This window comes from Coregonus clupeaformis, chromosome 3 (assembly GCF_020615455.1).
Source record: "Coregonus clupeaformis isolate EN_2021a chromosome 3, ASM2061545v1, whole genome shotgun sequence".
In the NCBI taxonomy this organism is placed as follows: Eukaryota; Metazoa; Chordata; class Actinopteri; order Salmoniformes; family Salmonidae; genus Coregonus; species Coregonus clupeaformis.
The window spans coordinates 42,657,067-42,684,440 of NC_059194.1; the positions used below are offsets into that span (position 1 = coordinate 42,657,067).

The 27,374-nt window shown below is 42.9% G+C and overlaps 1 protein-coding gene across 5 annotated transcripts in view; it reads right to left on the reverse strand.

Moving 5' to 3' along the window:
- LOC121579078 (LARGE xylosyl- and glucuronyltransferase 2) overlaps positions 1-27,374 on the reverse strand; it is a 255,289-nt gene that overhangs the window by 12,181 nt on the left and 215,734 nt on the right. For 2 of the 5 annotated variants that reach the window (XM_041893357.2, XM_041893359.2), the window contains one exon: positions 769-964. In XM_041893357.2, the coding sequence (XP_041749291.1) occupies positions 769-868 (100 nt within the window). In that variant the 5' untranslated portion in view covers positions 869-964. Of the gene's footprint in view, positions 1-768; positions 965-16,757; positions 16,807-16,845; positions 16,900-16,995; positions 17,205-27,374 lie in introns of those variants that run through there. The other 3 variants (XM_041893358.2, XM_041893360.2, XM_041893361.2) reach the window with 3 other exon arrangements.

The following is a 27,374-nucleotide window of genomic DNA, read 5'->3' on the forward strand; positions in this document are numbered from 1 at the left end:
AATTGTGATTTGAATGTTTCATTCCATTTGGAACAGTTGTGGGTCTACTCTCGACAGTTTATAAGGTCTAGAAAAGCACAGTAGCAGGCCAGGCTGGATGTATTTTTACTTCTGATACTGAGATGTGCTGTCTGTTGCAGATCATCATTCTCCCAAATCGTCCTATAATAATGTGGCCACATATGCTCCCGGCAGCCCCAGTTATTCAGGAAAGCTTAACGTGGTCTCTGCTTCCCAATCCGAGCCTATTCCTTGTGCACCTAGAACCTAACACTTCAATATAGCCTAAATATTAACTTTGAAAATGTATTACCTTTTATATGTGGCATGAACACACCCAGTCACAATGTTTTAATCTGATTAGGCTACTTCAAAAGTCTCCTGTAGGCATGCACAGGTTCATCCAAAATATAATTCCAGCATCCTCAAAATGACTTGATATTAACCAGGTTTCCATCCTTCCTTTTTATGTGAGTAAAGTACATGTCGGTTAAAAAATGTCACGATATCATGGGAAAGCATTCAGTTTATTAGGCTACAGATGAAATAATTGATGATGACCTTCACAGGGTGGTGAAAGTGCAAGGTGATCCTGCAACAACAGGATGATCAAATTAAGACACAACATCTGTACGCCGTTGTTTAATGTGTTTTTAAAGTAGCTACAGTACATGCATACTTGTGTTTCCCATTCCTTCCTACTGCAGTTCAATGAAAAAGTAGTTCCGGTCAGCCATGTAACCATGGCGACTGGCAGGTACTACTTACTCTCCAGGTTCCCAGCCAGCAGGTAGAGCCAGGTAAGCAGGATGACGGCGGTCAGAGATGCCACCAGCAGCTTCAGACGACCTCGAAATGGCAGGTGCATGATGGGACAGCTGGGTGGGGGGCTCAGGTGGGAGGTGAGGGGTCACGGCTCAGGTGGGGCTCAGTCTCTCATCTGCTTCCTGCTGCATCCTCTCATCTGGAGGGAGAGGAGGAGAAAGAGAGGAGGAGATAGAAGGTTAGCATGATGCTATCACAAAATGCTTTAGTGGCATAACAGTGCAGTTTGTATTCAAGCAAAGCAGAAGTTAGGACACGGAAATGTTAGGGGCATGAACACACCCAGTCACAATGTTTTAATCTGATTAGGCTACTTCAAAAGTCTCCTGTAGGCATGCACATGTTCATCCAAAATATAATTCCAGCATCCTCAAAATGACTTGATATTAACCAGGTTTCCATCCTTCCTTTTTATGTGAGTAAAGTACATGTCGGTTAAAAAATGTCACGATATCATGGGAAAGCATTCAGTTTATTAGGCTACAGACGAAATAATTTATGATGACCTTCACAGGGTGGTGAAAGTGCAAGGTGATGAGCTTGATGCTCTTTTCAATAAATATCAAGGGTCTTATTCTGGTTACATGGCTGCCGTTTGACAAATAAAAATGATCTTGCACTTTTGTCCGTAATAATCTCATCATGTAGGCTATACCCGCACTGTATCTGCAAGTTGTTGGCTAGAGCGCAAGTGCCAATACCAGAGTAGGCACATTTGCTATACCTACGCAATCTTTTTTGTGACAAAACAATCAGTAGGCTTAGAGTTTAAAATGCGATTGAAACTCATTTAACTTGTATTTTTTATTCGGCACATGGGAATTTAACTACAAAAGTTATTTGTATGTGGACCACGTATTTATGCAAACACAACTCTGATGGGAAAATGAGCATATTGTTTTTATGCAGATTTTTGAATATTCACATCTAGAGGTCTAGCATTTTTTTGTCTGTATCTCTGTAATTGTACATGTATCTATGTAATTGTATATGTATCTATGTAATTGTATCTGTATCTATGTAATTGTATATGTATCTATGTAATTGTATCTGTATCTATGTAATTGTATATGTATCTATGTAATTGTATATGTATCTATGTAATTGTATATGTATCTATGCAAGAAAATAGGGACCACAATGGAAATAAATCCGACTTTATTGTGCAATCTCGGTCACTTTGAAAAACCTTTATACAGTGTGTCATCTCACTCTCATTCTCTTAACACAAATACAAGCACACGCACACACACGTATGCACAAACACACAAGCACGCGCACACACACATGTGCAAGCAAGCACGCACGCACATACACACACACTCACACACAGTTTATTCACAGCCAGGCTCACAGCAGGGCATTGTGCACAATTGGCAATAAGTGTGGGCAGACTCTCTCTCGCTCTACCTCCCTCTATCTATAAGGGCGAATAGTCCTCTCTTTGTTTTATGATGAGCTTAATTAATCACGCTTCACTTTAATTAGACGCAGGCCTGAAGGAAACAAGATTGAATGCGGCTGCCAATTAATAAAGAGAAGTAAAAAAATATGAAAAGAAGAGTGTGTCTGGCCTTTGCTTTGCTGTTGTGAAAACTCTGGTGAGAGAGGGAGGAGAGGGAGGAGAAAGTGGGATGGGTGGACAGTATACAGGTGAGATTAAACTGAACTCGCTCCCTGACCCAGGTTTTTATTCAGGTTGATGTTTATTGGGATGAGTCTTGTCCTGGAACTGAGCGATTTCCGCTACATTGGCCAGCTGCAAAGTCAAAAATTAATGAAAACAGAAATGTGCTTTTCGGTCTTAATTTAAGGTTAGGGTTAGGCATTCATGTTAACAGTGTGGTTAGGGTTAAAATCTGATTTTATGACTGTGCCAGCTCGTCACCACTCTGCAGAGCTGCCTCCAGAACAAGATTCATGACGAAAAACGCGAACCTGTGGTTTTTATCTACTTGACAGGCACACACACACATACACACACACACACACACACACCCTCAAGACTGTCAAATGAACATCCAGTGTGCGACTTTACTTAACAAAAACACAGATGCTTAGCTTGGTTGCTCGAGGTGTTTGTGTGTGTTTGCTCAAGGGCTCTCATTCCAATGGATTCTCGTCACGCTGTTCAACTCTATTCGACACAACGCCTACAGCTAGCAGACTAAAACGACAAGGACAAAGAGCACTACTGATAATGCCAGAGAGAGAGAGAGAGAGAAGCAACAATACCACAACATACTGGAGAGCCACTCCGACATGTGCAGTCTATTAACCAAACGTACAATTCTATAGAAAATGCTATTAGTAACATTAATAACACAACAACCAAAGCCATAGCTGAGTCACAGTCAGAGCAAGTGAGGGCTGTTGAGAGACTTTGTGGAGGAGGTACAGTGGATAAGGAAAGAGAGCCAAGGCCTGCAGATACAGAAGAGAAAGGTGAGAGGTGTTCAACCGATTCACCCACCCCTGCCTTAAAAGGATAGTTCATCCAAATAAAAAAATGACATCTTGGTTTCCTTACCCTGTAAGCAACCTATGGACCAGGTATGACAGAAATCCATGCTTTGATTTTGTTTCCCTGCCAATATTTCCAAATGATAATGTCCTTGTCCATAGACTGATTACAGGGTAAGAAAACCAATATGTAATTTTGTAATTTGTGTCACAATCGTCGTATACAGAGGAGGACCAAGGCGCAGCGTGGAAGGTGAACATGCTTTTTATTAATGTTACACGAACAAAACAACAAACGATACGTGAAGTCCTACGGTACAAACACAAACCAAAAGGAACAAGATCCCACACCATACTGTGGGAAACAGGCTGACTAAGTATGGTTCCCAATCAGAGACAACAAGCAACAGCCGATTCACGTTGCCTCTGATTGAGAACCACACTGGCCAACATAGAAACACAATACTAGAACGAACACAAATGAAAACTCACACCCTGGCTCAACATACTAGAGTCCCCAGAGCCAGGGCGTGACAATTTGGGTGAAATATCCCTTTAACACAACAATCACCTCAAATCTACCGTTGATTCAACTATAACCTAAAAAAACATTCACGTCAAATACCTCATACATTTCCTTGCTGTGCTTTTTTAAGCACAGATACTGCTCTTTGCCTGCCAAAGTACAGTAATAGTAAGTGTGATCCACCCAGTATTGAGGTTACACCCTAGAGTTACAACACCTGGTCAAGGTGAGATCAGGAAGGGGATTTTTCCCAGAAAACCTTGGCTGCATCAAATGATAAATACTGCAAGACATCTGCTTTTTAATCTTTTCTCTCTGATCTTTCATATTCTTTCTCTTTTCTCTGTGTACTGAAGATAAACCCATTCTGAAATTATTGTTTCGTTCTCTCTCTCTCCCTCTCTCCTTCCCTCTCCCCCTCTCTCCCTCCCTCTCCCTCTTGCCCAGAATGTCAAATAACGTTATTAACCACTTCCAATGCTTTTAAAACAACGATTCTGTTCCGGAATAGTATAGATCACTTCTGTTACCGGTTCCGATTCTGTTCCTTGAAAAGTTTGTTATTTTACAGTTTTCTGTTCTGTTCCCTGAACCGTTTCCAACCCCTGGTTTAAACTCTATCCCAAACCTTAACCCTTACCTTAACAATTTGGAATTAATGCCTAAACTTAACCGTCAAAATATCTATGTTTATGGACAAAAGTCGAATACTGCAGTCAGACCATGAGATCTTGTTGGAAATAGAATGGAAACTAAACAGAACATAACAGAATACAGCACTTCATTCATTGTCCTCCAAGCGGAAATTCTTCATGTGTTAGGTACAAAACAGCCAAAGTTTTCCATTCCACATTATTGTAGAGCATATTGAATTGTGCCAAGGGAAACCTGCCGCCTGTTCCTGTATTTCTAAGCACGACTGTCAATCAAACATGGCTCCTGAGGAACATATAATGTAAGTAATAATGCAATTAAGAGCTGAAGCCATTGTGTCTCTGTGTAAAGGCCTTTAGCGGTAGCTTCCCCATTCAAAGTGAAGGGCCTTTTAGCGCTGTGCTAATCAGGAAGGGAGATATCTCTGATTAGGGCATAATCAGTTTTGCGCTTCCTGCATTAGAGAACCGTGATAACAGAGGAGATGGTTAATCAACTACTCTCTTTCTCTATCTTGACCTCAGCCAAGGGTTCACACACACACACGCACACACACACACTATTGAGATTAGATTCTTGATTGAAAACCAAACCATCCATTCAGAGTGGATACGTTTACCTCTGTCTGTATGTTTGTGAGTGTATCTGCACAGACGGATTGGTTCCCTCTGCATTTGTTTGTCCTGTCTTGTGTGTGTGTGTGTGTGTGTGTGTGTGTGTGTGTGTGTGTGTGTGTGTGTGTGTGTGTGTGTGTGTGTGTGTATGTTTGTATAGTTTGTGTGTGTGATGCGTGGGTTGACTCATAGCTTGCAGTCCCCGCGGTTATATCTGCGGGGCAGGCAGGTGGCGGTCGGATTGAATAAAGAGAAAATAGTACAGAAATCAAATCTATAAATGTATAATTATTGTGCAATTTATATCTAGGCCTATAGGCTACATTGAGTTTTGCATCTAGCATTAGTGCGTAATCCTAAGCTTTAGGGCACTTTACACGTGCCAAATAGCCTACACGCCAATCCCCTAAAGTTTTTGGGAACGGGCAGAAAAAGTTAATGTCCATCCACTGAGGCAAAAAGGACATTGTCAGAGTTTAATTCAATAAAAACAAAGATGGTCGCACACTCCATACGTATAACCTCCCAGTAATTTATTGGGTAAAAAAACACCAACGTTTCGGCATCACTGAGCTGTGAAATTGAGAATAAAAAATAAAGAGTAGGGAGGGGCAAGAAAATTAATGTTTTGGAAAGATTTGGTGAAGTGGTAAAAGAGGATGATAGCTGTGTTGGCTATGTTATGTGTGATGATTGTGAGGCACTATATAAATTCGACAGTCACAAGACAGGGACTTAAAATAGGCCTATGACACGTCAAATGAGCTGTAGCCTACTGTTCAGATGGGTTAAATGGAAACTGAAATCTTCACAATGACTGTAGGTCTATAACTTCTCACATAGCCTTAACATTAATTCCTGCAGAATTAAGCATTTCTTGTAGTAAATTGATACCAACAAGCTCAAGTGAGAATTAGACGTTCATCCAAGTTTCTCAAACATCAAATTTCGAAGTTGTTCCAAACGTCAAATGTTCTAAATGTTTAAATGTTTAGGCATTAACTCAGAATTTTTAAGGTTAGGGTTAAGTTTAGGCATTAACTCTGACATCTTAAGGTTAGGCATTAACTCAGAATGGTTATGGTAAGGGTTAAGGTTTGGGATAAGCTTAAAACAAAAATCTCAAAAACAACGTTCTATTGCTGGATTAAAACATGCAACCATTGGCACCAGAGGCAGATGCTCTTAAACATCATGTGGTGCTATCTTTAAAAGCATCATAAAACATTTAGCACCAAAAATATTACACTTCTTTTTTTGTTGAGTTATTGCATTTTCTCCCTGGTCCCTAAACGTATTTGCTCAACTAAAGAAGCAGAAATGACAGAGAAAACTTTAGTGATGTCAACTACACTGTAAAAGCAGAATGTCTGAAAACACCATGATTGTGTAATGAAACCATGAAAACTAAGCTGAGATCTGGTGTTTGGAGGGTGTTTGAATGTAAACCCAAGTGTTTTAATGCACAGAATGTGTTTCTAAACATAAATTAAGTACTCTGAAACACCCAAAGTGGTTCTTCAACCTTAATATTGGTGTTTTTAAGAGAGTATTGTGAAAACACTTTGAGGGTTTTAGTGCACGTAAAAGGCAGCATCAAAACACAAAAACTGTTTCTCATACAATCAATGGTTTATAAATACAAATGTTTATAGCCTAAATATTGATTGATGATGGAGAATATTTTTTGTGGAATTCAACCTTCAAAACTTCAATGCTTTATTAAGACAGATTAGAAACAAGGGGGCAGTAAAATGGTAAATTGCATTGGAATTTGACCCACTCAACCACACTGTAAGAAATTATTCTGGGGTTAATTGAAATGAACTCAAATAAACAACCAACATATACTTCATTCAAATTAATGCAAGTCGACTAGAGCCCGTGGTCTAGCAATAACGCACACGGCTTAGACACGTCACCCCTCTATCCACCGAAGACCGGGGTTCAATTCCCCCCTTCAATCTGTTTCTCCCACCTATCTGTATCTCCTTTGTCACTTCATAACTGTTTCAGTAGTGTCAAAATACAGCCAAAATATATTTTAAAAAGATGTATGCAAGTGGTTTCAATTAATTAATTAATAAATCCAACTAAATATATTCCTCAAAATGTAAGTAGCTTTCATGAGGATAACCAAAGAGAGAGAAAATTTAGTGATTGAATTCATTGGAAGTCTTTGGTTTTAATCATCTTTTATTTCATATCTTGCGACTCTTTTTTATTTTTATTTTATTTATTTCACCTTTATTTAACCAGGTTAACCAGTTGAGAACAAGTTCTCATTTACAACTGCGACCTGGCCAAGATAAAGCAAAGCAGTGCGATAAAAACAACAACACAGAGTTACATATGGGGTAAAACAAAACAAAATCAAAAATACAACAGAAATACAATTAATATACAGTGTGCAAATTTAGCAAGTTATGGAGGTAAGGCAATAAAATAGGCTATAGTGCAAAATAATTACAATTTAGTATTAACACTGGAATGATGTGCAAGAGATGATGTGCAAATAGAGATACTGGGGTGCAAATGAGCAAAATAAATAACAATATAGGGATGAGGTAGTTGGGCGGGCTAATTTCAGATGGGCTGTGTACAGGTGCAGTGATCGGTAAGGTGCTCTGACAACTGATGCTTAAAGTTAGTGAGGGAGATAAGTGTCTCCAGCTTCAGAGATTTTTGCAATTTGTTCCAGTCATTGGCAGCAGAGAACTGGAAGGAATTGCGGCCAAAGGAGGTGTTGGCTTTGGGGATGACCAGTGAGATATACCCGCTGGAGCGCAGACTACGGGTGGGTGTTGCTATGGTGACCAATGAGCTAAGATAAGGCGGGGATTTGCCTAGCAGTGATTTATAGATGGCCTGGAGCCAGTGGGTTTGGCGACGAATATGTAGTGAGGACCAGCCAACAAGAGCGTACAGGTCACAGTGGTGGGTATTATATGGGGCTTTGGAGACAAAACGGATGGCACTGTGATAGACAACATCCAATTTGCTGAGTAGAGTGTTGGAGGCTATTTTGTAAATGACATCGCCGAAGTCAAGGATCGGTAGGATAGTCAGTTTTACGAGGGCATGTTTGGCAGCATGAGTGAAGGAGGCTTTGTTGCGAAATAGGAAACCGATTCTAGATTTAACTTTGGATTGGAGATTCTTAATGTGAGTCTGGAAGGAGAGTTTACAGTCTAACCAGACACCTAGATATTTGTAGTTGTCCACGTACTCTAGGTCAGACCCGTCTAGAGTAGTGATTCTAGTCGGGTGGGCGGGTGCAAGCAGCGTTCGGTTGAAGAGCATGCATTTAGTTTTACTAGTGTTTAAGAGCAGTTGGAGGCTACTGAAGGAGTGTTGTATGGAATTGAAGTTCGTTTGGAGGTTTGTTAACACAGTGTCCAATGAAGGGCCAGATGTATACAAAATGGTGTCGTCTGCGTAGAGGTGGATCTGAGAGTCACCAGCAGCAAGAGCGACGTCATTGATATACACAGAGAAAAGAGTTGGCCCAAGAATTGAACCCTGTGGCACCCCCATAGAGACTGCCATAGGTCCAGACAACAGGCCCTCCGATTTGACACATTGAACTCTATCTGAGAAGTAGTTGGTGAACCAGGCGAGGCAGTCATTTGAGAAACCAAGGCTATTTAGTCTGCCAATAAGAATGCGGTGGTTGACAGAGTCGAAAGCCTTGGCCAGGTCAATGAAAACGGCTGCACAATACTGTCTATTATCGATCGCGGTTATAATATCATTTAGGACCTTGAGCGTGGCTGAAGTGCACCCATGACCAGCTCGGAAACCGGATTGCATAGCGGAGAAGGTACGGTGGGATTCGAAATGGTCGGTGATCTGTTTGTTGACTTGGCTTTCAAAAACTTTTGAAAGGCAGGGCAGGATGGATATGGGTCTGTAACAGTTTGGATCTAGAGTGTCACCCCCTTTGAAGAGGGGGATGACCGCGGCAGCTTTCCAATCTCTGGGGATCTCAGACGTTACGAAAGAGAGGTTGAACAGGCTAGTAATAGGGGGTTGCGACAATTTCGGCGGCTAGTTTTAGAAAGAAAGGGTCCAGATTGTCTAGTCCAGATGATTTGTAGGGGTCCAGATTTTGCAGCTCTTTTAGAACATCAGCTGTCTGGATTTGTGTGAAGGAGAAGCGGGGGGCATGGGCAAGTTGCAGCGGAGGGTGCAGAGCTGGTGGCCGGGGTAGTGGTAGCCAGGTGGAAAGCATGGCCAGCCGTAGCAAAATGCTTGTTGAAATTCTCGATTATTGTAGATTTATCGGTGGTGATAGTGTTTCCTAGCCTCAGTGCAGTGGGCAGCTGGGAGGAAGTGCTCTTATTTTCCATGGACTTTACAGTGTCCCAAAACTTTTTGGAGTTAGTGCTACAGGATGCAAATTTCTGTTTGAAAAAGTTAGCCTTTGCTTTCCTAACTGCTTGTGTATATTGATTCCTAACTTTCCTGAAAAGTTGCATATCACGGGGCTATTTGATGCTAATGCAGTACGCCACAGGATGTTTTTGTGCTGGTCAAGGGCAGTCAAGTCTGAGGAGAACCAGGGGCTATATCTGTTCTTAGTTCTGTATTTTTGAATGGGGCATGTCTATTTAAGATTGAGAGGAAATTACTTTTAAAGAACAACCAGGCATCCTCTACTGACGGAATGAGATCTATATCCATCCAGGATACCTGGGCCAGGTCAATTAGGAAGGCCTGCTCGCTGAAGTGTTTTTGGGAGCGCTTTGACAGTGATGAGGGGTGGTCGTTTGACCGCGGACCCGTTACGGACGCAGGCAATAAGGCAGTGATCGCTGAGATCCTGGTTGAAGACAGCGGAGGTGTATTTAGAGGGTAAGTTAGTCAGGATGATATCTATGAGGGTACCCATGTTTACGGATTTAGGGTTGTACCTGGTAGGTTCGTTGATAATTTGTGTGAGATTGAGGGCATCTAGTTTAGATTGTAGGATGGCCGGGGTGTTAAGCATATCCCAATTTAGGTCACCAAGCAGTACGAACTCTGAGGATAGATGGGGGCAATCAATTCACATATGGTGTCCAGGGCACAGCTGGGGGCTGAGGGGGGTCTGTAGCAAGCGGCAACAGTGAGAGATTTATTTCTGGAAAGGTGGATTTTTAGAAGTAAAAGCTCAAACTGTTTGGGCACAGACCTGGATAGTATGATGGAGCTCTGCAGGCTATCTCTACAGTAGATTGCAACTCCACCCCCCTTTGGCAGTTCTATCTAGACGGAAAATGTTATAGTTGGGGATGGAAATTTCAGAATTTTGGTGGCCTTCCTAAGCCAGGATTCAGACACTGCTAGAACATCAGGGTTGGCGGAGTGTGCTAACGCAGTGAATAACTCAAACTTAGGAAGGAGGCTTCTGATATTTATGTGCAGAAAACCAATACTTTTACGGTTACAGAAGTCAACAAATGATAGCTCCTGGGGAGTAGGAGTGATACTGGGGGCTGCAGGGCCTGGGTTAGCCTCTACATCACCAGAGGAACAGAGGAGGACTAGAATAAGGATACGACTAAAGGCTTTAAGAACTGGTCTTCTAGTGCGTTGGGTACATAGAATAAAGGGGGCAGTTCTCCGGGCGTTGTAGAAAAGATTCAGGGCATTATGTACAGAAAAGGATATGGAAGGATATGAGTACAGTTCAGTTCAGACTCTGATTCTGATTTTAGAGGATTGTGGGTAATTCAACATTTTTAGACTTTATGACTCTTTCACACAGTGTTGTATACATGTTTGAAGAAGAAAAGTATATTTTTATATTAGTAATAAGCTTGTTGTACCATGAGGTGTAATGGATCATGATGAACGGATGTCAAAACCGTCAGGTAAATTGACATTCAATGAGGACAGCACCCATTCCCACATTAATGATTGTCAATGGAAGAGGACAAGTGCAGAATCCATAATTTATGCTGTTCAGCCTCCAGTTAGTGTTGATGGTTTGAACACTGAGCTTGACATTACCTGCCAAAATGGTATAAAATGGCAAATGATCAAATACATAAAACAATGTTAAACATTAAGCCACTAAAGAAAAAGGGATCTAATTATGCACTAGAAAGGATTCAAAACACCAAAATAGTGTTTTACATATTTTCTGTTAGTGCTCCCAGTCCCTGGCAATGTGTTGCACAACACTTAAGTGGCGTTACAACACACCATGTTATGTTTCAAAACATCTCAATGTGTTTCAAAGTTAAGGTTACGTCTCCTTCAAGTTGGTGGCAGCTCAGTTGCCACTAGTTTTGGTGTTATAAAGCACTTCATTTTAACAGTGTAGACTGAAGCATTCATTCTATCATTTCAGACATTCTGGTGAGCAAGAGTTTATTTAGTCTTCTAGGGCAACATATAATGACAGAAGCGAAGCTGCATGTATCTAATTATAGACAAGTTGACTAACAAATAGCCTAACAAAATGTCAGAAATTATAAGCAGAAAAAACAATCCTGCACCCCCTGTCAAAAAATCATTCCGCCTTCCCTGAACGTAGCCTACAGTGCATTTTCTATATTTGCGGGTTAGGATCGGGTGCAGGCCTCCGATTTTCACTTTTATCACATATAGTCGGGCGGTTGCGGATGGGTTATTAGCAATTTCGGGCGGGTGCGGGTGAACAACCACTAGCATGTGTGTGAATGTGTGTGTGTGTTAGTGTTTGGTTGGCTGACTGTGTGTCCTCATGTATTGTTGTTGCAGAATCCCTAGATCACTTCTGTTCAATTATGTCGCTTGGGGCAATATACGGTAATGGAGTCTGTTCAGGGAGATGACAGAGAGACGCAGCACACACACACACACACACACACACATTTCTCTCTTCACATTTTTCTCAGAGCAGGGTAAGAAACACAATTATCACCCCGGTCAATAATCTGTGCTCACATGACGGTTCACACACTTCGCAGTAACAGCAGGGAGTTTTCAAATGAAACATGAAACTGCAATTTAGACAGTTAGACTCTACTGCTCATATCACATCTGCTGCAGCTCTGACTGCTATCAGAAGAGTTTGTGTGTTTGTTTGTTTGTTCATGTGTGAGTGTGTGTGTGTGTGTGTGTGTGTGTGTGGTGTGTGTGTGTGTGGTGTGTGAAAGAGACAGAGAAAGAGAGAGAGGCATATCAAATCAAAGTTTATTGGTCGCTTACACAGATTTGCAGATGATGTTATCGCAGGTGCAGCGAAATGCTAATGTTTATAGCTCCAACAGTGCAGAAATACCTAGCAATAATAATACAACATTTAAAAAGAATCCAGAAAAAATAAGAAATTAAGAAATGTCAGAACAAGCAATGTCAGAGACAGGAATATAAATATATATATACAGTACCAGTCAAAAGTTTGGACACACCTACTCATTCAAGGGTTTGTCTTTATTTTAACTATTTTCTACATTGTAGAATAATAGTGAAGACATCAAAATGATGTAATAACACATATGGAATCATGTAGTAACCAAAAATGGTTAAACAAAGAGAGAGAGAGAGAGAGAGAGAGAGAGAGAGAGAGAGAGAGAGAGAGAGAGAGAGAGAGAGAGAGAGAGAGAGAGAGAGAGAGAGAGAGAGAGAGAGAGAGAGAGAGAGAGAGAGAGAGAGAGAGAGAGAGAGAATGGCAGACAGTCAGAGAGAGCTCTAAAGTTAACTGGAGTAGCTTTGCCCATAAGGATCGTGGAATAGTTCTGGGAGGACTGTGAAGTTGTTAACTCCACTCCAGACTGATCCTAGAATACAAGGTGACGCTAATCTTCAAACCTAGCTGCGTCGGCTCTGTTCTTAACAGCCACACACACAAGCACGGATGCACGCACACACACACTCAGCGTTACATGATCTGTTGGTCTTTTGATGGTGAAACCCAAGTTAATATGTGTCCTGTCGTCTGGCCACCCTCTAAAATCAGCCTTTATCAGTCTGCGTCTCAAAGTCCCTTCTTTTCCTAATCTTCCCCTCTATTCCCATCTCTCCCTCGGTCCTATATCAGAGCACCTCTACAGTGCTGGTAATGGAAAGAGTAACACTTCTCCAGTGCCAATCCAAGTTGACAGTTCACAGCCTCAGCAATTCACAAACAATGGGTTTGATTATCATTGGGCAATATTAAAGGGAAACTGCAAAACGCAGCATCATATGAAGCAAAATGCATCATACAGCCCAGATTTCTGTATTTTGAAAGTTACATATCTTGAAAACATGTTGATGACATGCAAAACATTTTGGGACTACATCAACAATGGACTAATGAAACAAATACCAAAAGATAGTTTTTGGGTGAAGTTGTCCTTTAAAGTCGCAACCACTTACAGTCTTTACACACTTGTCCTGTGGTAGTTAAAGCACACACACACACACACACACACACACACACACACACACACACACACACACACACACACACACACACACACACACACACACACACACACACACACACACACACACACAGAGGAATAGAAAGCACATGTAGTACTAGAAACACGAGGGCAGACTAGGGTATCATTCCTGGGAGAAAGAGATACATCTATGGAGGACTCTAAGTCTAGGAATTCTAAGTGGGAATGGGTTTCAGGTTACTGAGGGCCAAAAGGAGAGAGAGAAAGTGTGTTGTTTAAATGTAACTAAAGCTCTGCAGCAGCCTGCAGAAATATGAGCGTGTCACGCCCTGGCTCTGGGGACTCTAATATGTTGAGCCAGGGTGTGTATAGTCTATGTGTGTTCTAGGTTTCACTTTCTGGTTTTGTAGATCTATGTTGGCCAGGGTGGCTCCCAATCAGAGACGGCTGTAGCTCGTTGTCTCTGATTGGGAGTCATACTTAGGTAGCCGTTTAGCACTCATTCATTGTGGTTTCTTGTTCGTGTTTGGTTTGTGTATTACCATTGACTGTCACGTCATCGTTTTGTTGTTTTGATCGTGTGATCATCTATTAAATAAATATGTTCGCCTTCAACGCTGCGCCTTGGTCCTCCTCTCTGGTAGACGATCGTGACAGAAGAAACCACCAAGATTTGACCAAGCAGCGTGTCCAGGAGCCATCGCCAGGGAGATCCCTAGCAGATCTCCTTCGCCTCCTCGACTGGGTCAAGCCGAGTGAGGAAGAGAAGGGCTTGACATTGTGGCAGAAGGGCGAAAGGCTGGCGAGGGACATGGAGACCTGGTCCACGGGTAGGAGAGACGCCCAGAAAATTTTTAGGGGGGGGCTAACGCCGTGGACGACGGGCCAGCAGGAGACCGCGGCAGAGCGGCCCAGCGGATTGGCAGAGGAGTTCGCCAGGTTACGGGGGCCACTGGTCGAAGAGGGGGTGGAAGGTGTAGAGGCACGGCGAGAGGTACTGGGGTGTGTTACCAGTCCGGTCCGGCCCATTCCAGATCCCTGCGTAGGACCAGTGGTGTGTGTCCCCAGTACGGTCCGGCCTGTTCCTGCTCCCGCACCAAGTCAGTGGTGCGCCCATCAGCCCGGCTCGGCCCGTTCCTGCTCCCCGCACCAAGTCAGTGGTGCGCTCGTCAGCCCGGCTCGGCCCGTTCCTGCTCCCCGCACCAAGTCAGTGGTGCGCTCGTCAGCCCGGCTCGGCCCGTTCCTGCTCCCCGCCCCAAGTCAGTGGTGCGCCCGTCAGCCCGGCTCGGCCCGTTCCTGCTCCCCGCACCAAGTCAGTGGTGTGCTTCGTCAGCCCGGCTCGGCCCGTTCCTGCTCCCCGCACCAAGTCAGTGGTGCGCTTCGACAGCCCGGCTCGGCCCGCTCCTGCTCCCCACACCAAGCCAGTGGTGTGCGTCGTCAGTCCGGCACGGCCCGTGCCTGTTCCACCGGTGGCTGGTCCGGCACCGGTCAGATGCTTCACGCCGGAGCTAGAGCAATCCGCTCCACCAGTGTGCAGTCCAGCTCCGGCCAGCGGGGCCAGACCGGACCAGGGGTACTTTGGGGGGTTGGAGAGGGAGCGGGGTTCAGGCCCGGAGCCGGATCCGCCGCCTAAGCGGAGTGCCCACCCGGTCCCTCCCCTGTGGTGTTTGGTGGGCGCGGTCGGAGTCCGCGCCTTTAGGGGGGGGTACTGTCACGCCCTGGCTCTGGGGACTCTAATATGTTGAGCCAGGGTGTGTATAGTCTATGTGTGTTCTAGGTTTCACTTTCTGGTTTTGTAGATCTATGTTGGCCAGGGTGGCTCCCAATCAGAGACGGCTGTAGCTCGTTGTCTCTGATTGGGAGTCATACTTAGGTAGCCGTTTAGCACTCATTCATTGTGGTTTCTTGTTCGTGTTTGGTTTGTGTATTACCATTGACTGTCACGTCATCGTTTTGTTGTTTTGATCGTGTGATCATTTATTAAATAAATATGTTCGCCTTCAACGCTGCGCCTTGGTCCTCCTCTCTGGTAGACGATCGTGACAGAGCGAGAGAGAGCAAGAAGCAAAATGAAGGATGCCGGGCAAATATCTATGATCTATGACTTATCACCTATCTGTTAGCTATCCCTTATCTATCATAGATCATCGGCATCCATCACAGAGGCCCAGAAAAACAGACTTTCAGAATGTGGTTTGAAAACTTTCAAGAAACTCCTCTCTTAATGGAAAAAAAAGGTGATTCAGCAGTGTGTACGCTGTATTTGGCTTTTGCTGAACTGTGTGAAAATCTGTTAATCTTCACGCATGCACGCACAGACTCTCACACACACACACACACACACACACACACACACACACACACACACACACACACACACACACACACACACACACACAGAGAGAGACAGTGAGAGAGTATGCAATCAGAGCCACAGTAAAGAGTAAGGCAAATCCCCGCAAAAATTCTAGTTTGAATAAAAGGTCAATGTCGTAATCATATACTGTTTGTTTACAAAATGGAGGATTGTTTTCTGAGCTAAACCCCAACTGTAACAGGGACACAGGGGAAGGAAAAACAATAAAGCTAGAGGTTACGCTAGGTCACAGACTAACTCATCTCACCTCAGTTTACACTCAATAATTTGCCTTGTCATGCATAAACACACACGGACACCCCCTGTACAGAGTGACGCTACAACAGATTAAGTTGAGTATCCTTCAATGGCCGGCAGAAATAACAATAACAGATAGTTACCTTGTCCCATCTGCCCTAATATGTTGTTTTAACATACTGTCACCTCTGAAGGCTCACTCACTAAAACAGCACACTGGATGACTCAATAACGACATACGACAAAGACAGAAAACATAACAGGGTACACACACACACGGTCTAGAGAAGGAGGTAGCTTAGTGGATAAGAGCGTTGTGCCAGTAACCGAAAGGTCGCTGGTTCTAATCCCGAGCTGACTAGGTGAAAAATCTGTCGATGTGCCCTTGAGCAAGGCACTTAACCCTAATTGCTCCTGTAAGTCGCTCTGGATAAATGTAAACACAGCACACCAAGGTCAACTTCCTGGGGAAAACCTTTAAGAGATAGTACCTTGAGGAAAACAATTATCAGAAAAGATAGAGCTGCAGGACACAAATATAGAAACAGAACCTTCTGTAGGTAGACTACAACAGAGAAAGATAATGTAGGAAGAGAGGGACAGAAGAAAAGAATGGGACAGAAGGACTACAATGACAGCACAAATGCTCTATTCACTCAAGGGGGAACGGAAGGAGAGAACAGGGGAGTGCTGCTCACCTCCCACTCCTGTTCACACAGGAACACACCTCTCTTTCTGTCCCTCTCTCTCACACAGACGCACTCTCTTGTTCTGTCTCTCTCTCACCTTTCCATCTGTAAGACGTGCATGTAGGTCTGCCAAGAACGTTGACAGCTGACAGTGAAAACAAAGCTGACCTACTCACAAAAGCGGACAAACACAGACCCACACAGTCGATAATAACAAGCTGCTATGACCTTTGCACTTTCTTCCTACCTGCGTGTGTGTGTGTAAGCTCCAATCATTTCCTCTCCTCTCCGTGTTTGAAGTGTCTACCAAGCGTGTAGCGGCAAGTCCACGTTGTTGTGCACAGCCACGCTTTCAATAAGCCCCTTTCTCTTCCTCTCCTCCCTCTCCTCTTCCTCTCCTTAATCCTCCTATTCTTCGGCGGTTGAGCAGTCTCTCTCTCTCTCTCTCTCTCCTCGATAACAGAAAATGTGCAGGAAAGGGGGCGAGAGGCTGAAAGGAGAACTAGAGAAAGGGGGAGGGGTGTCACCTTGCACACGGTTAACCCTCTGTGACAAAAGACAGGAGTTGGTTGGAGCTCAGGAATGCAAGACTCTCCCTCCCTCTCTCATTGTCTCTCACTCTCTTTTTCTTTCTCTTTTAATGCAGAGACTGGGTTACCGCTGCATTACTGACTATCCTGATTCCTAAGAGTGGATGATTAACAGTGTGTGTGTGTGTGTGCATGCATGCATGCATTCCTTAAATTCACATTTTATACTGCTTCCTGTAGGGTGTGGATAATTCAAATTCAATTCAAATGTATTGTTTGAATTAAATTACATTCAGAAATACCGAATTGACCCCAACCCTGATGTGTGCGGATTAATGTGTGCACATAAATGCTGACATGGGTGGCTCCAAGTGGGTCTATGCATATTTACACAACGGATGGGTCTAATCCTGGATGCTGATTGGTTAAAACCGCATTCCAGCCGGTGTCTACTCCACGAGTTACCACCGGCTAAAGCTATGACGTTGAAATGCCTATTTACTCTGTTCCACCTGACTGCGCAATCCACTGTCTCATCAGCCCAGCCAGACAATGTATAAACTTAATCTCCACTGTAAAAAGCATCTAGACATTATCTCCCATTTCTTTTAGACTAGCATTTGGTTTTCAACAGCGGAAATTTGCATAAACCTTGCTGTCTGTCTCTCCGTCATTTGCACCATTGTTTCAATATTCAAATTCGATCTCCAGCTGTCCCATAGTAATGAACATGTCAGGAGTCGGGACGAGACAGACAGACAGGCAGCGTTTCTCAGCCAGTTGAAATCATGAATCAGCTGGCATAATTTTTATGGATATATACAAAGAAATGTCAATAGAAAACAGGTAAAACTAAATGAAATGCAGCTAGTTTGCAGTCTTTCCAGCTTCCGTTTGAAGTGATTGTGTAAGCTGTGTTGTTGGCTAGCTCCTCTAAACAACTGTCTGACAAGAGAGCACATTTTCTATACCAGGCCAAATCATGTATTATTAGCTCGACTTCGTCTCGGGCCTAACAACACCCGTGCCAATATATCCTCCAAACACCGGCTTCTCTGGCATTATCACTTAAGTAGGGAATGTGTGTGTGTCTATGCATGTGTGTGTGTGTGTGTGTGTGTGTGTGTGTGTGTGTGGGCTCATGCGACAGGGGAGTACTGCTCTCTAATTAAAGTAGATACAACGCTGTTTTTGCTAAACAGAGAGCTAGTTGGAGCCTGTTTCTGGCCTGCTATCTAAATGAAGCTGTGATGATGGATCCCCCATTAGAGACAGTAATAACTGGAGAAAGTCTGGAGGGAGATTGAACTGAGCTGAAAGAGCAGAGAGGAGCAGAGAGTACAGTCTCAGCACTCCTTATCTCTTACACAGGAGCACAACGATACTGTTTCTACCCATGCAAGGCCAGTCACAGGCATTTCTATGTACTGTATGTATGTGTGGGGAGGTACTGTGTGTTTGTGTGTGTGTGTGAGAAAGGCAAAAAAAACACAATTCTATGCTGAAATGCAATGCAATCTCAGTCCCTAGAGCACCAGTTTCCCTTTGAACCTCCAAGCTAAACCAAGACAGTCAGATTCCAGTAGAAACAACTACAAACAACCGCACACAAAGCAGCACTAGCCGTTCTATACCAATACCAAAACCAAAACACCCTGATGAAACGGACAGTGATTCATGCAGCACTTATACATTGCTAATGGACCTTAAGTGCAGTTGGACTGGTTTCACTGCTTTCCTCTAGTCTCCAATGCTCTTTCTCCTCTGGTTGCTTTGGGTAGAAGTTACCCATAGGCACAGTTATAGATCTAGGATCAGCTTACCTTCTGCCATTCCTGACCTTAACCATTAGAGGAGACTCAGCCAGAACTGTCCTTAGATCAGTGTCCAGGGACGTTGGCTGAGGTATTCGGTGGCTGTCAAACCAGATGACTAATGCAGATTAACACCTCTGCGTATCTCCTAATTATGGGGTTAAAGGTCACCCTGGCAGGGCCTTGGCCAGTAAACCCACAGTCCCCTCACCACAACACCCATACAAGGGATCCGACATAAACAGGGAAGGTGGGGGACAAGACGGGGGAGAGGGGCCAGGGTTGGGTTTCCCCACCACCATAAAAGGAGGGGGAAGGGGGAGAGAGACAGAAGGGAAATGACATGGTTTAGGTTTCCCTGGCTCCCAAAGGGTGTCCCACATAAATAGGTGGGTAGGAAACAGTGAGGGGAGTGAGAGAGAGAGAGAGAGAGAGATATCCCCTCAGGTCTCGTGTGTAGGCAGACCTGGCTCTCAAGAGAAAACAGGCTATGTGCACAATGCCCACAAAATGAGGTGGAAACTGAGCTGCACTTCCTAACTTCCTGCCAAATGTATGACCATATTAGAGACACATACTTCCCTCAGATTACACAGACCCACAAAGAATTCGAAAACAAATCCAATTTGGATAAACTCCCATATCTACTGGGTGAAATACCACAGTGTGCAATCACAGCAGCAAGATTTGTGACCTGTTGCCACAAGAAAAGGGCAACCAGTGAAGAACAAACACCATTGTAAATACAAGCTATATTTATGTTTATTTATTTTACTTTTTGTACATTAACTATGTGCACATCATTACAACACTGTATATAGACATAATATGACACTTGAAATGTTTACTGTTCTTTTTTAAATTGTTTAATTCACTTTTGTTTATCATCTATTTCACTTGCTTTGGCAATGTAAACATGTGTTTCCCATGCCAATAAAGCTACTTAAATTGCTTCCTATGAGACACACAGTACCCCGATCTCAGTGCAACTTGTCTGCTCTACCTTCCAAGGGAGACGTGGCAGGGAAGGCAGCTACAGCATTAAAAACACAGGATAAACAAGCTGCCAGACAGCCAATCTCTTCTCCATAGGAGTTGTAGACACTGGGCTGATCTGATCACTGCCTTTCTCCCCCGCAGAGACAACATGTAATGGGTTGGCTTTCAGCACCGCCGAGCAAGACAGATAACTGCTACAGACACACAAACGCGCACCCACACACAAGTTTAGCCCTGGCATTTTAGCCACACCAGGCCACATCACCGTGGATGCACCTGCCCCCCACGCTACTTACACATAACATAGGCAGCACACTATAGTACAGCGTTTCTCAACTTTTATTGTGCCAGTGACTGGTGAAACATAGTCCTCCTCCTTTTTTTAACCAGCTCATGTTTAAGACAAATACAACATTTAAAAACACCACTGGCGATACAACTCACCACTACAACTGGGCCTCTGTTGACTCCTTGTTGTGCAGTCTGTCTCTGTATCTTCTCTGCTGTCACTCTGTCTCTCTCTGTCTGTCTGTCACGATTTCATATAGAGACGACATTTTCAAGAATTGGCAGTACATCTGTGTCTCTCTGGTTTCTTCCTACCTCCACTGCACTCACCTCTGAGCTGTCTCTGCTAAGCCTAGCATCCTTTTCCACAGCACTGGTACCAGAACACCAGCGGACCACGCTGTCTGTGCTGGGCCCAGCAACATCCTAGTTGTGAATGAATAAACACATTTGTTCGATAAAGAAGAAAAATGACTGAATAAATGCTTAATAGATGACCATTGGCTCATAATAAAGCCTAACTACTATCATAAGGGTTAATTACTATTACATATATAATATAGAGCCAAAATCTAAAAACTGGCAGTACATCTGTCAGTGTCTGTGTGTCTCTCGCTCTCTCTGTTTTCTTTGTACCTCCACTGCACTTGACTGCTACAGCAGCAGCTGAGCTGTCTGTGCTTCTAGGCCGAGCATCACTGGGACCAGAAGACCAGGAGACCACACTGCCTGTGCTCCAGCAACATCCTACGGTAACACTATATTTTAATGGTCCCTAATAACCCATTTCTAAGGCATTTCCGAACAGTTTGCTCACCATTTACTGATCATTTCTCCCACATGTGTAAATGTTAGCAAGCTAGTTATTCACACATGTATATGTAAACATCCTGCGTTGTGTGCTTATTCTTTTACCAGGTACTGCAGGAATGTCTACCAATGGCATGCCCATCTATTTGTGAGAAATTACACTGGTCACTTAGACATTTATAAAGTATAAATAGCATTCACTTTAGATTAGGGACTGCAAAAATGATTTACTAATGACTAGTAAATTGTTTATTAATGAGGGAGAAATGATTAATAAACGTGAACATACAATGTATAAATGCCTTATCAAATATTTATTACATATCCTTAAATAAAGTGTTACCCATCCTAAATGTGAATGAATAAACACATACAGTATATTATTAGACAAAGAAGAAAAGCACTGAATAAATACCTTATAGATGACCATTGGTTATATAATACCTTATAACAGCCTAACTACATATTTCAAATTAGTGCATGCCATGTATTCCCCCTGCCCACTTAGCTAAGTGTTTAAATATTAGGCTGCATACACTGAGTGTACAAAACATTAGGAACACATGCTCTTTCCACGACATAGACTGACCAGGTGAATCCAGGTGAAAGCTATGATCCCTTATTGATGTTATTTGTTAAATCTACTTCAATCAGTGTCGATGAAGGGGAGGAGAGAGGATTTTTAAGCCTTGAGACAATTGAGATGTATTGTGTGCCATTCAGAGGGTGAATAGACAAGACAAAAGTTTTAAGTGCCTTTGAACGGAGTATGGTAGTAGGTGCCAGGTACACCGGTTTGTGTCAACAACTGCAACGCTGCTGGGTTTTTCACGCTCAACAGTTTCCTGTGTGTATCAAGAATGGTCCACCACCCAAAGGACATCCAGCCAACTTGACACAACTGTGGGAAGCATTTTAGTCAACATGAGCCAGCATCCCTGTGGAACACTTTTGACACCTTGTAGATTCCATGCCCCGAGGAACTGAAGCTGTTCTGAGTGCAAAAGGGGGTGCAACTCAATATTAGGAGAGAGAGAAACTGCCAGTTCCTTAATGTTTTGGATGTTCAGTGCATTCGGAAACCTGGCACCATCCCTACGGTGAAGCATGGTGGTGGCAGCATCATACGGTGGGGATGATTTTCAGCGGCAGGGACTGGGAGACTAGTCAGGATCGAGGGAAAGATGAACAGAGGAAAGTACAGAGAGATCCTTGATGAAATCCTGCTCCAGAGCGCTCAGGACCTCAGACTGGGGTGAAGGTTCACCTTCCAACAGGACAACGACCCTAAGCACACAGCCAAGACAACGCAGGAGTGGCTTCGGGACAAGTCTCTGAATGACTTGAACCCGATCGAACATCTCTGGAGAGACCTGAAAATAGCTGTGCAGCAACGCCCCCCATCCAACCTGACAGAGCTTGAGAGGATCTGCAGAGAAGAATGGGAGCAACTCCCCAAATATAGGTGTGCCAAGCTTGTAGCGTCATACCCAAGAATATTCGAGGCTGTAATCGCTGCCAAAGGTGCTTCAACATAGTGCTGAGTAAATGGGCTGAATACTTATGTAGATGTGATATTGAAGTTTCGTTTTTTTATACATTTGCACAAATTTATAAAAACCTGTTTTTGCTTTTCTATTATAGGGTATTGTGTGTAGACTGATGAGGAAAACATTTAATGTAATCAATTTTAGAATAAGGCTGTAACGTAACAAAATGTGGAAAAAGTCAAGGGGTCTGAATACTTTCCGAATGCAGGGACTAGTTGATGTGGATGCGGATAGATCTCCAGCATTGTACTTCGTTTGACAGTGCTGTATCTTTCTGCCAAGAAGTGACAGGCCTTTCAGCTAAATAAATAGGCGTGAAATAGGCGGGCTTTTCCAGCCTAGAGTGGTAGTGGCTATGTAATGTAATCTGAAACCAAAGTCACTCTTTACTAGAGCTCATAAACTAAGACCCACTGGCTGAAGAGACTGAGATTCAGAAGCAAATAAACATTGATAAAAGATTGTATTTAATAAAAAGCAGTAGCACTTACGGCTTGGGCAATATACCGTATATCAGGGTATTTAGACACACTGATGTTATGATTTTCAATACCGGGCTGCATGCTACACTACTGCTTTTAACTATAAGTTAACTATCTAAGATGTGACAAATGATATCCAGCTCAGGGCTCCAGCTATGCTAACTAGCAAGCAAGGGATAAGAACTTTGCCAGCCAGTATGGCAATAGAACATGGCAAACAAAAAGACTGAACAACTGGGTCGCGTCTCTGGCAACCGAACCGATAGATCGAACGACCAGCCGGCTTGGGTAGCAACCCTAGATTTGTGTCGGGACTATATCTTGTGTAAGGATGAAATAGCATGAATAAATTAATCAAAATAACGTTTTTAATGAAAATATGTAAATCATTATTTGAATATGTTGGTAACCTGTTTTATAAAGTGAAATTGCCCTCGAAGCTGGTGTTTGGAGGATATATTGGCACGGTGCCAATTATTTGTGCGTTTATTTTTTAAGAAATAGCAGCCCTTGTGTGCACTTCTGGTAATACCGTATACCCTGGTAGGGTACAGAAACTGTATGACAGTATGAAAATCTGGATAGCGCCCAATCCTAGTAGCAATGTAACAATGCCCCCGCAAAAATCTAATTAGCAGAATTTAAAAAATCCCATCAAAATCCGTCAGTTTAAACTACAGATATCTGTTTTTGCATTGGATGCGGTTGTGGGTTCGCTTCCCACGGGGGGCTAGTATGAAAAATTAAAAATTAAAAATAATGCATGCAGTCAGTAAGTCGCTCTGGATAAGAGCGTCTGCTAAATAACTAAAATGTAAAAAAAAATGTAAAGTGTGTGAGTAGTTCCCACAGCCACAAAGTCAAAAGTGGCTAGCTTTTTGGTCTTAATTTAAGGTTATGGTTAGGCATAAGGTTAGCAGTTTGGTTAAGGTTAGATTTAGGTTTAAATCTGATGTTTTGAAATTGGTGGGGTTTATGACTTTGTGGCTGTGGTAACTCCATTCCATACCCCCTGAACTCATTGGCTCTCACACAGAAGCACACTAGCTCGGGTTGTGTCCATTTATCCGTTTAGAATCCGGCCCTTACTCCAGTGACGTAAAGGGTGGGAGGAACGCCATTATAGTGCACCATGGGACACTCGTGAGTCTCCATTCGTGAGTGAGATACACAGGGGCACTAATCTGCTTTACATAGCTAGGAGACTCTTTACTATGGCTCTGATTGCACACTCTCTGTGTGTGTGTGTTTGTTCAACTATCCTTGTGGGTCCCAGAAGTCCTCACAAGGATATTAAAACAAGGACAATTCGGACAAGTGGGGACATTTTGCCGGTCCCCACAAAGAAAAATGCTATTTTAGGCTTAGGGGTTAGGTTTAGGGTTAGAGTTACAATTAGGGTTAGGGTTAGAATTAAGTTTAGGGTTAGGGGTTACGGTTAGGTTAAGGTTTAGGGTTAGGAGTTAGGGTTAGGTATAGTTTTAGGGTTAGGGGTTTGAGGTTAAGGTTAGGCATAGGGTTAAGGTTATGGTTAGGTTAAAGGTTAGATTTAGGGTTAGGGAAAATAGGATTTTGGATGGGAATGAATTCTTCGGTCCCCACAAGAATAGAAGAAGAAAAATTCAAAAATGTGTGTGTTTGCACGCACAATAGCCTAACCTAGTAACCCCTGACTTACACCAGAAGGAAATCTTAGCTGAGCGCAGAAGTCTTGCAAAAATGGACTTTTGCACTACTTTACTACTAAAGTATCACGCACGCACTCAGTAATAAAGTAACGCCCAAGTGCCTGGCACCAAAGTCAAGCTTATGTCTTCATATCTGTAGAGCAAGACAACTATGTGATTCATACAACTATGTGCTATGGTGGTATACAGAGAGAGAGAGAGCGAGCGAAATAAAGAATGGTAGACAGAAGGACCAAAGGACATGTCTGAAAACCCGAACTTGTGTTCTAAATAGTACACATTTTGGGTATGCGAAAAAATAGTTTTATAGTATGTGAAATTTCGATACATGCCAGGATGTCATACTCATTTCGGCTTTTCATATAGTAGAATTTGCTGCACACTATTGAGGAAGAGAATCGTCTTTCGCGACTCACGTGTGTTTAACAACAGCTGATAATCAGCTGAGGGAATGTGCTGTACCAAAAGGAACGAATGTCGGGAATCAACACAATTGCGTATTAGATGACACATTCTCAGTAGGATGAGCCTAGTATAAGGTAGAAACAAAAAATAGAGCAAGAAAGAACGAAAGAGTCTTAACCCTCATACTACCGTCTGGGGTCATTTTAACAGAGGCACATTTTTTATCATAGCCCAAAGGTGGTTTGTTCAATTATTTAAAAAATGTCATGACTTAGTCAATCAATTTGTTCTTAATAAATCCAAATCATTGTTTAGTGTTTCTTTAGGGCAGCAGGTAGTCTAGCGGTTAGAGACGCGAGCCAGAGGGTTGCCAGTTCGAATCCCGGGTCCGACAGGAAAAATCTGGTGGGAAGTGAGATGGCAACCGGAGGTTTGCTGATATCAAAACCTAGATGCCGTTGTGCCCTTGAGCAAGGTACTTAACAGCTCCCCGGGGCGCCCAGTGTGACATCCCCCACAACTCTCCAAAACCTGTATGTGAATGTGTCTTTCGGAGGGGTTGGGTTAAAAGTGGATGTCAAATTTCGGATGGACCTTGTGTGCAATTGATCAACATTTTCTTTAAAGTAATTTGATAAACAATACCTTTATTTGAATCTATATAGGTTTCTCTGGAGACATAATAACAAGTTATCCATACCAGCAGAGGGTGGAGGGGGGACCTGTATCAGTGATTATGACCAGATAGACAGATCATCTGCATAGATATAGCTCCACATGTACTCGCCTAAGATTGTACTTTTCTATACCATGTATCGTATGACTGTGTACAAAACCAAAATTACCTTATTTTTGTGCATATACAAATCTGCCAATGGTATACAAAGTCTTCCAATGGTATAATACTAGATAGAACTGCAATACAGAACTCAGATACGCTCTGAATTTACACAGAGGGCTGTATTCTCCGAAAAGTAGTTATTCTAGGGCAGATCTAAAAAGGTATTTACTTAAATCCAGGTTTTTATAGAGACATAATATTAAGTTATACATACCGTCAGAGGGTGGAGGGAGACCTGTTGGAGTGATCTTGACCTGATATACAGATCACCTGCACAGATGGAGCACCTTATTTACTCACCTGTGGTTGTAACTGGTTATTATAACTAGGTATGATTGTGTACAAAATCTAAATTACCATAGACACTGTATATGCTTAGTTGCAGTCAAAACAGCTCATAAAGGTCTGTCAATGGTATAAATACTTGATAGAACTGTAATACTGAAACCAGCTACTGTCTGAATGTACACATAGTGCTGTATTGGCAGTCAGGTCACCCGTGATATAAGTCAGTATTCGATGTCCATCCATGTCTGAGGACGTGGGGAGATGACGTTGAAACCGGTCACTAGGGGCAACAGTGAGCGCTGTTACTTTTAAGTAGGTTTCAGTTTCGCTAGGGCATTGGGGATGGCGGATGGACGTAAGCATCTGCCTCTGGTGCCAAAGGTTGCATGTTTGAATCCAGCAATATAACTTGTTTTTTATTTTGCCTATCCCAAAACGTAACCCTTACCTTAATTATTTTGGAGTTAATGCCTAAACTTAACCCTAACCTTAAAAATGTGGAGTTAATGCCTAAACTTAACCTTAAATACTTTGAAATGTTTGGAACAACTTCGAAATTTGACGTTTGAGAAACATGGATGAACGTCTAATTCTGACGTGATACTGTGAGAGCTTGTTCTTTTTGGTGTTTATTCTACGAAAAATAGTTATTCTATGGAAAACGTTATTAATACCAGAATTCCTTTAATAGCCTTCAATATTCTATATGTGCAACTTGTTATGGTATTTTGGTTGCTATAACATTTGGTTTGAAGTGACTGAGGGTTTGGGCATGCTTTTTGAAGCATCCTGCAACAGGCCTTACTACTCCCATTGTTTCACTAGCAGCAATTATAATGTTGGCTATTGGGTAAGTAAATAAAGAAAACTAAACCATATTTTTTGTCATTGTTTCTCAGGATCAATGGCTGAATCACTTTTTGTCAATAAG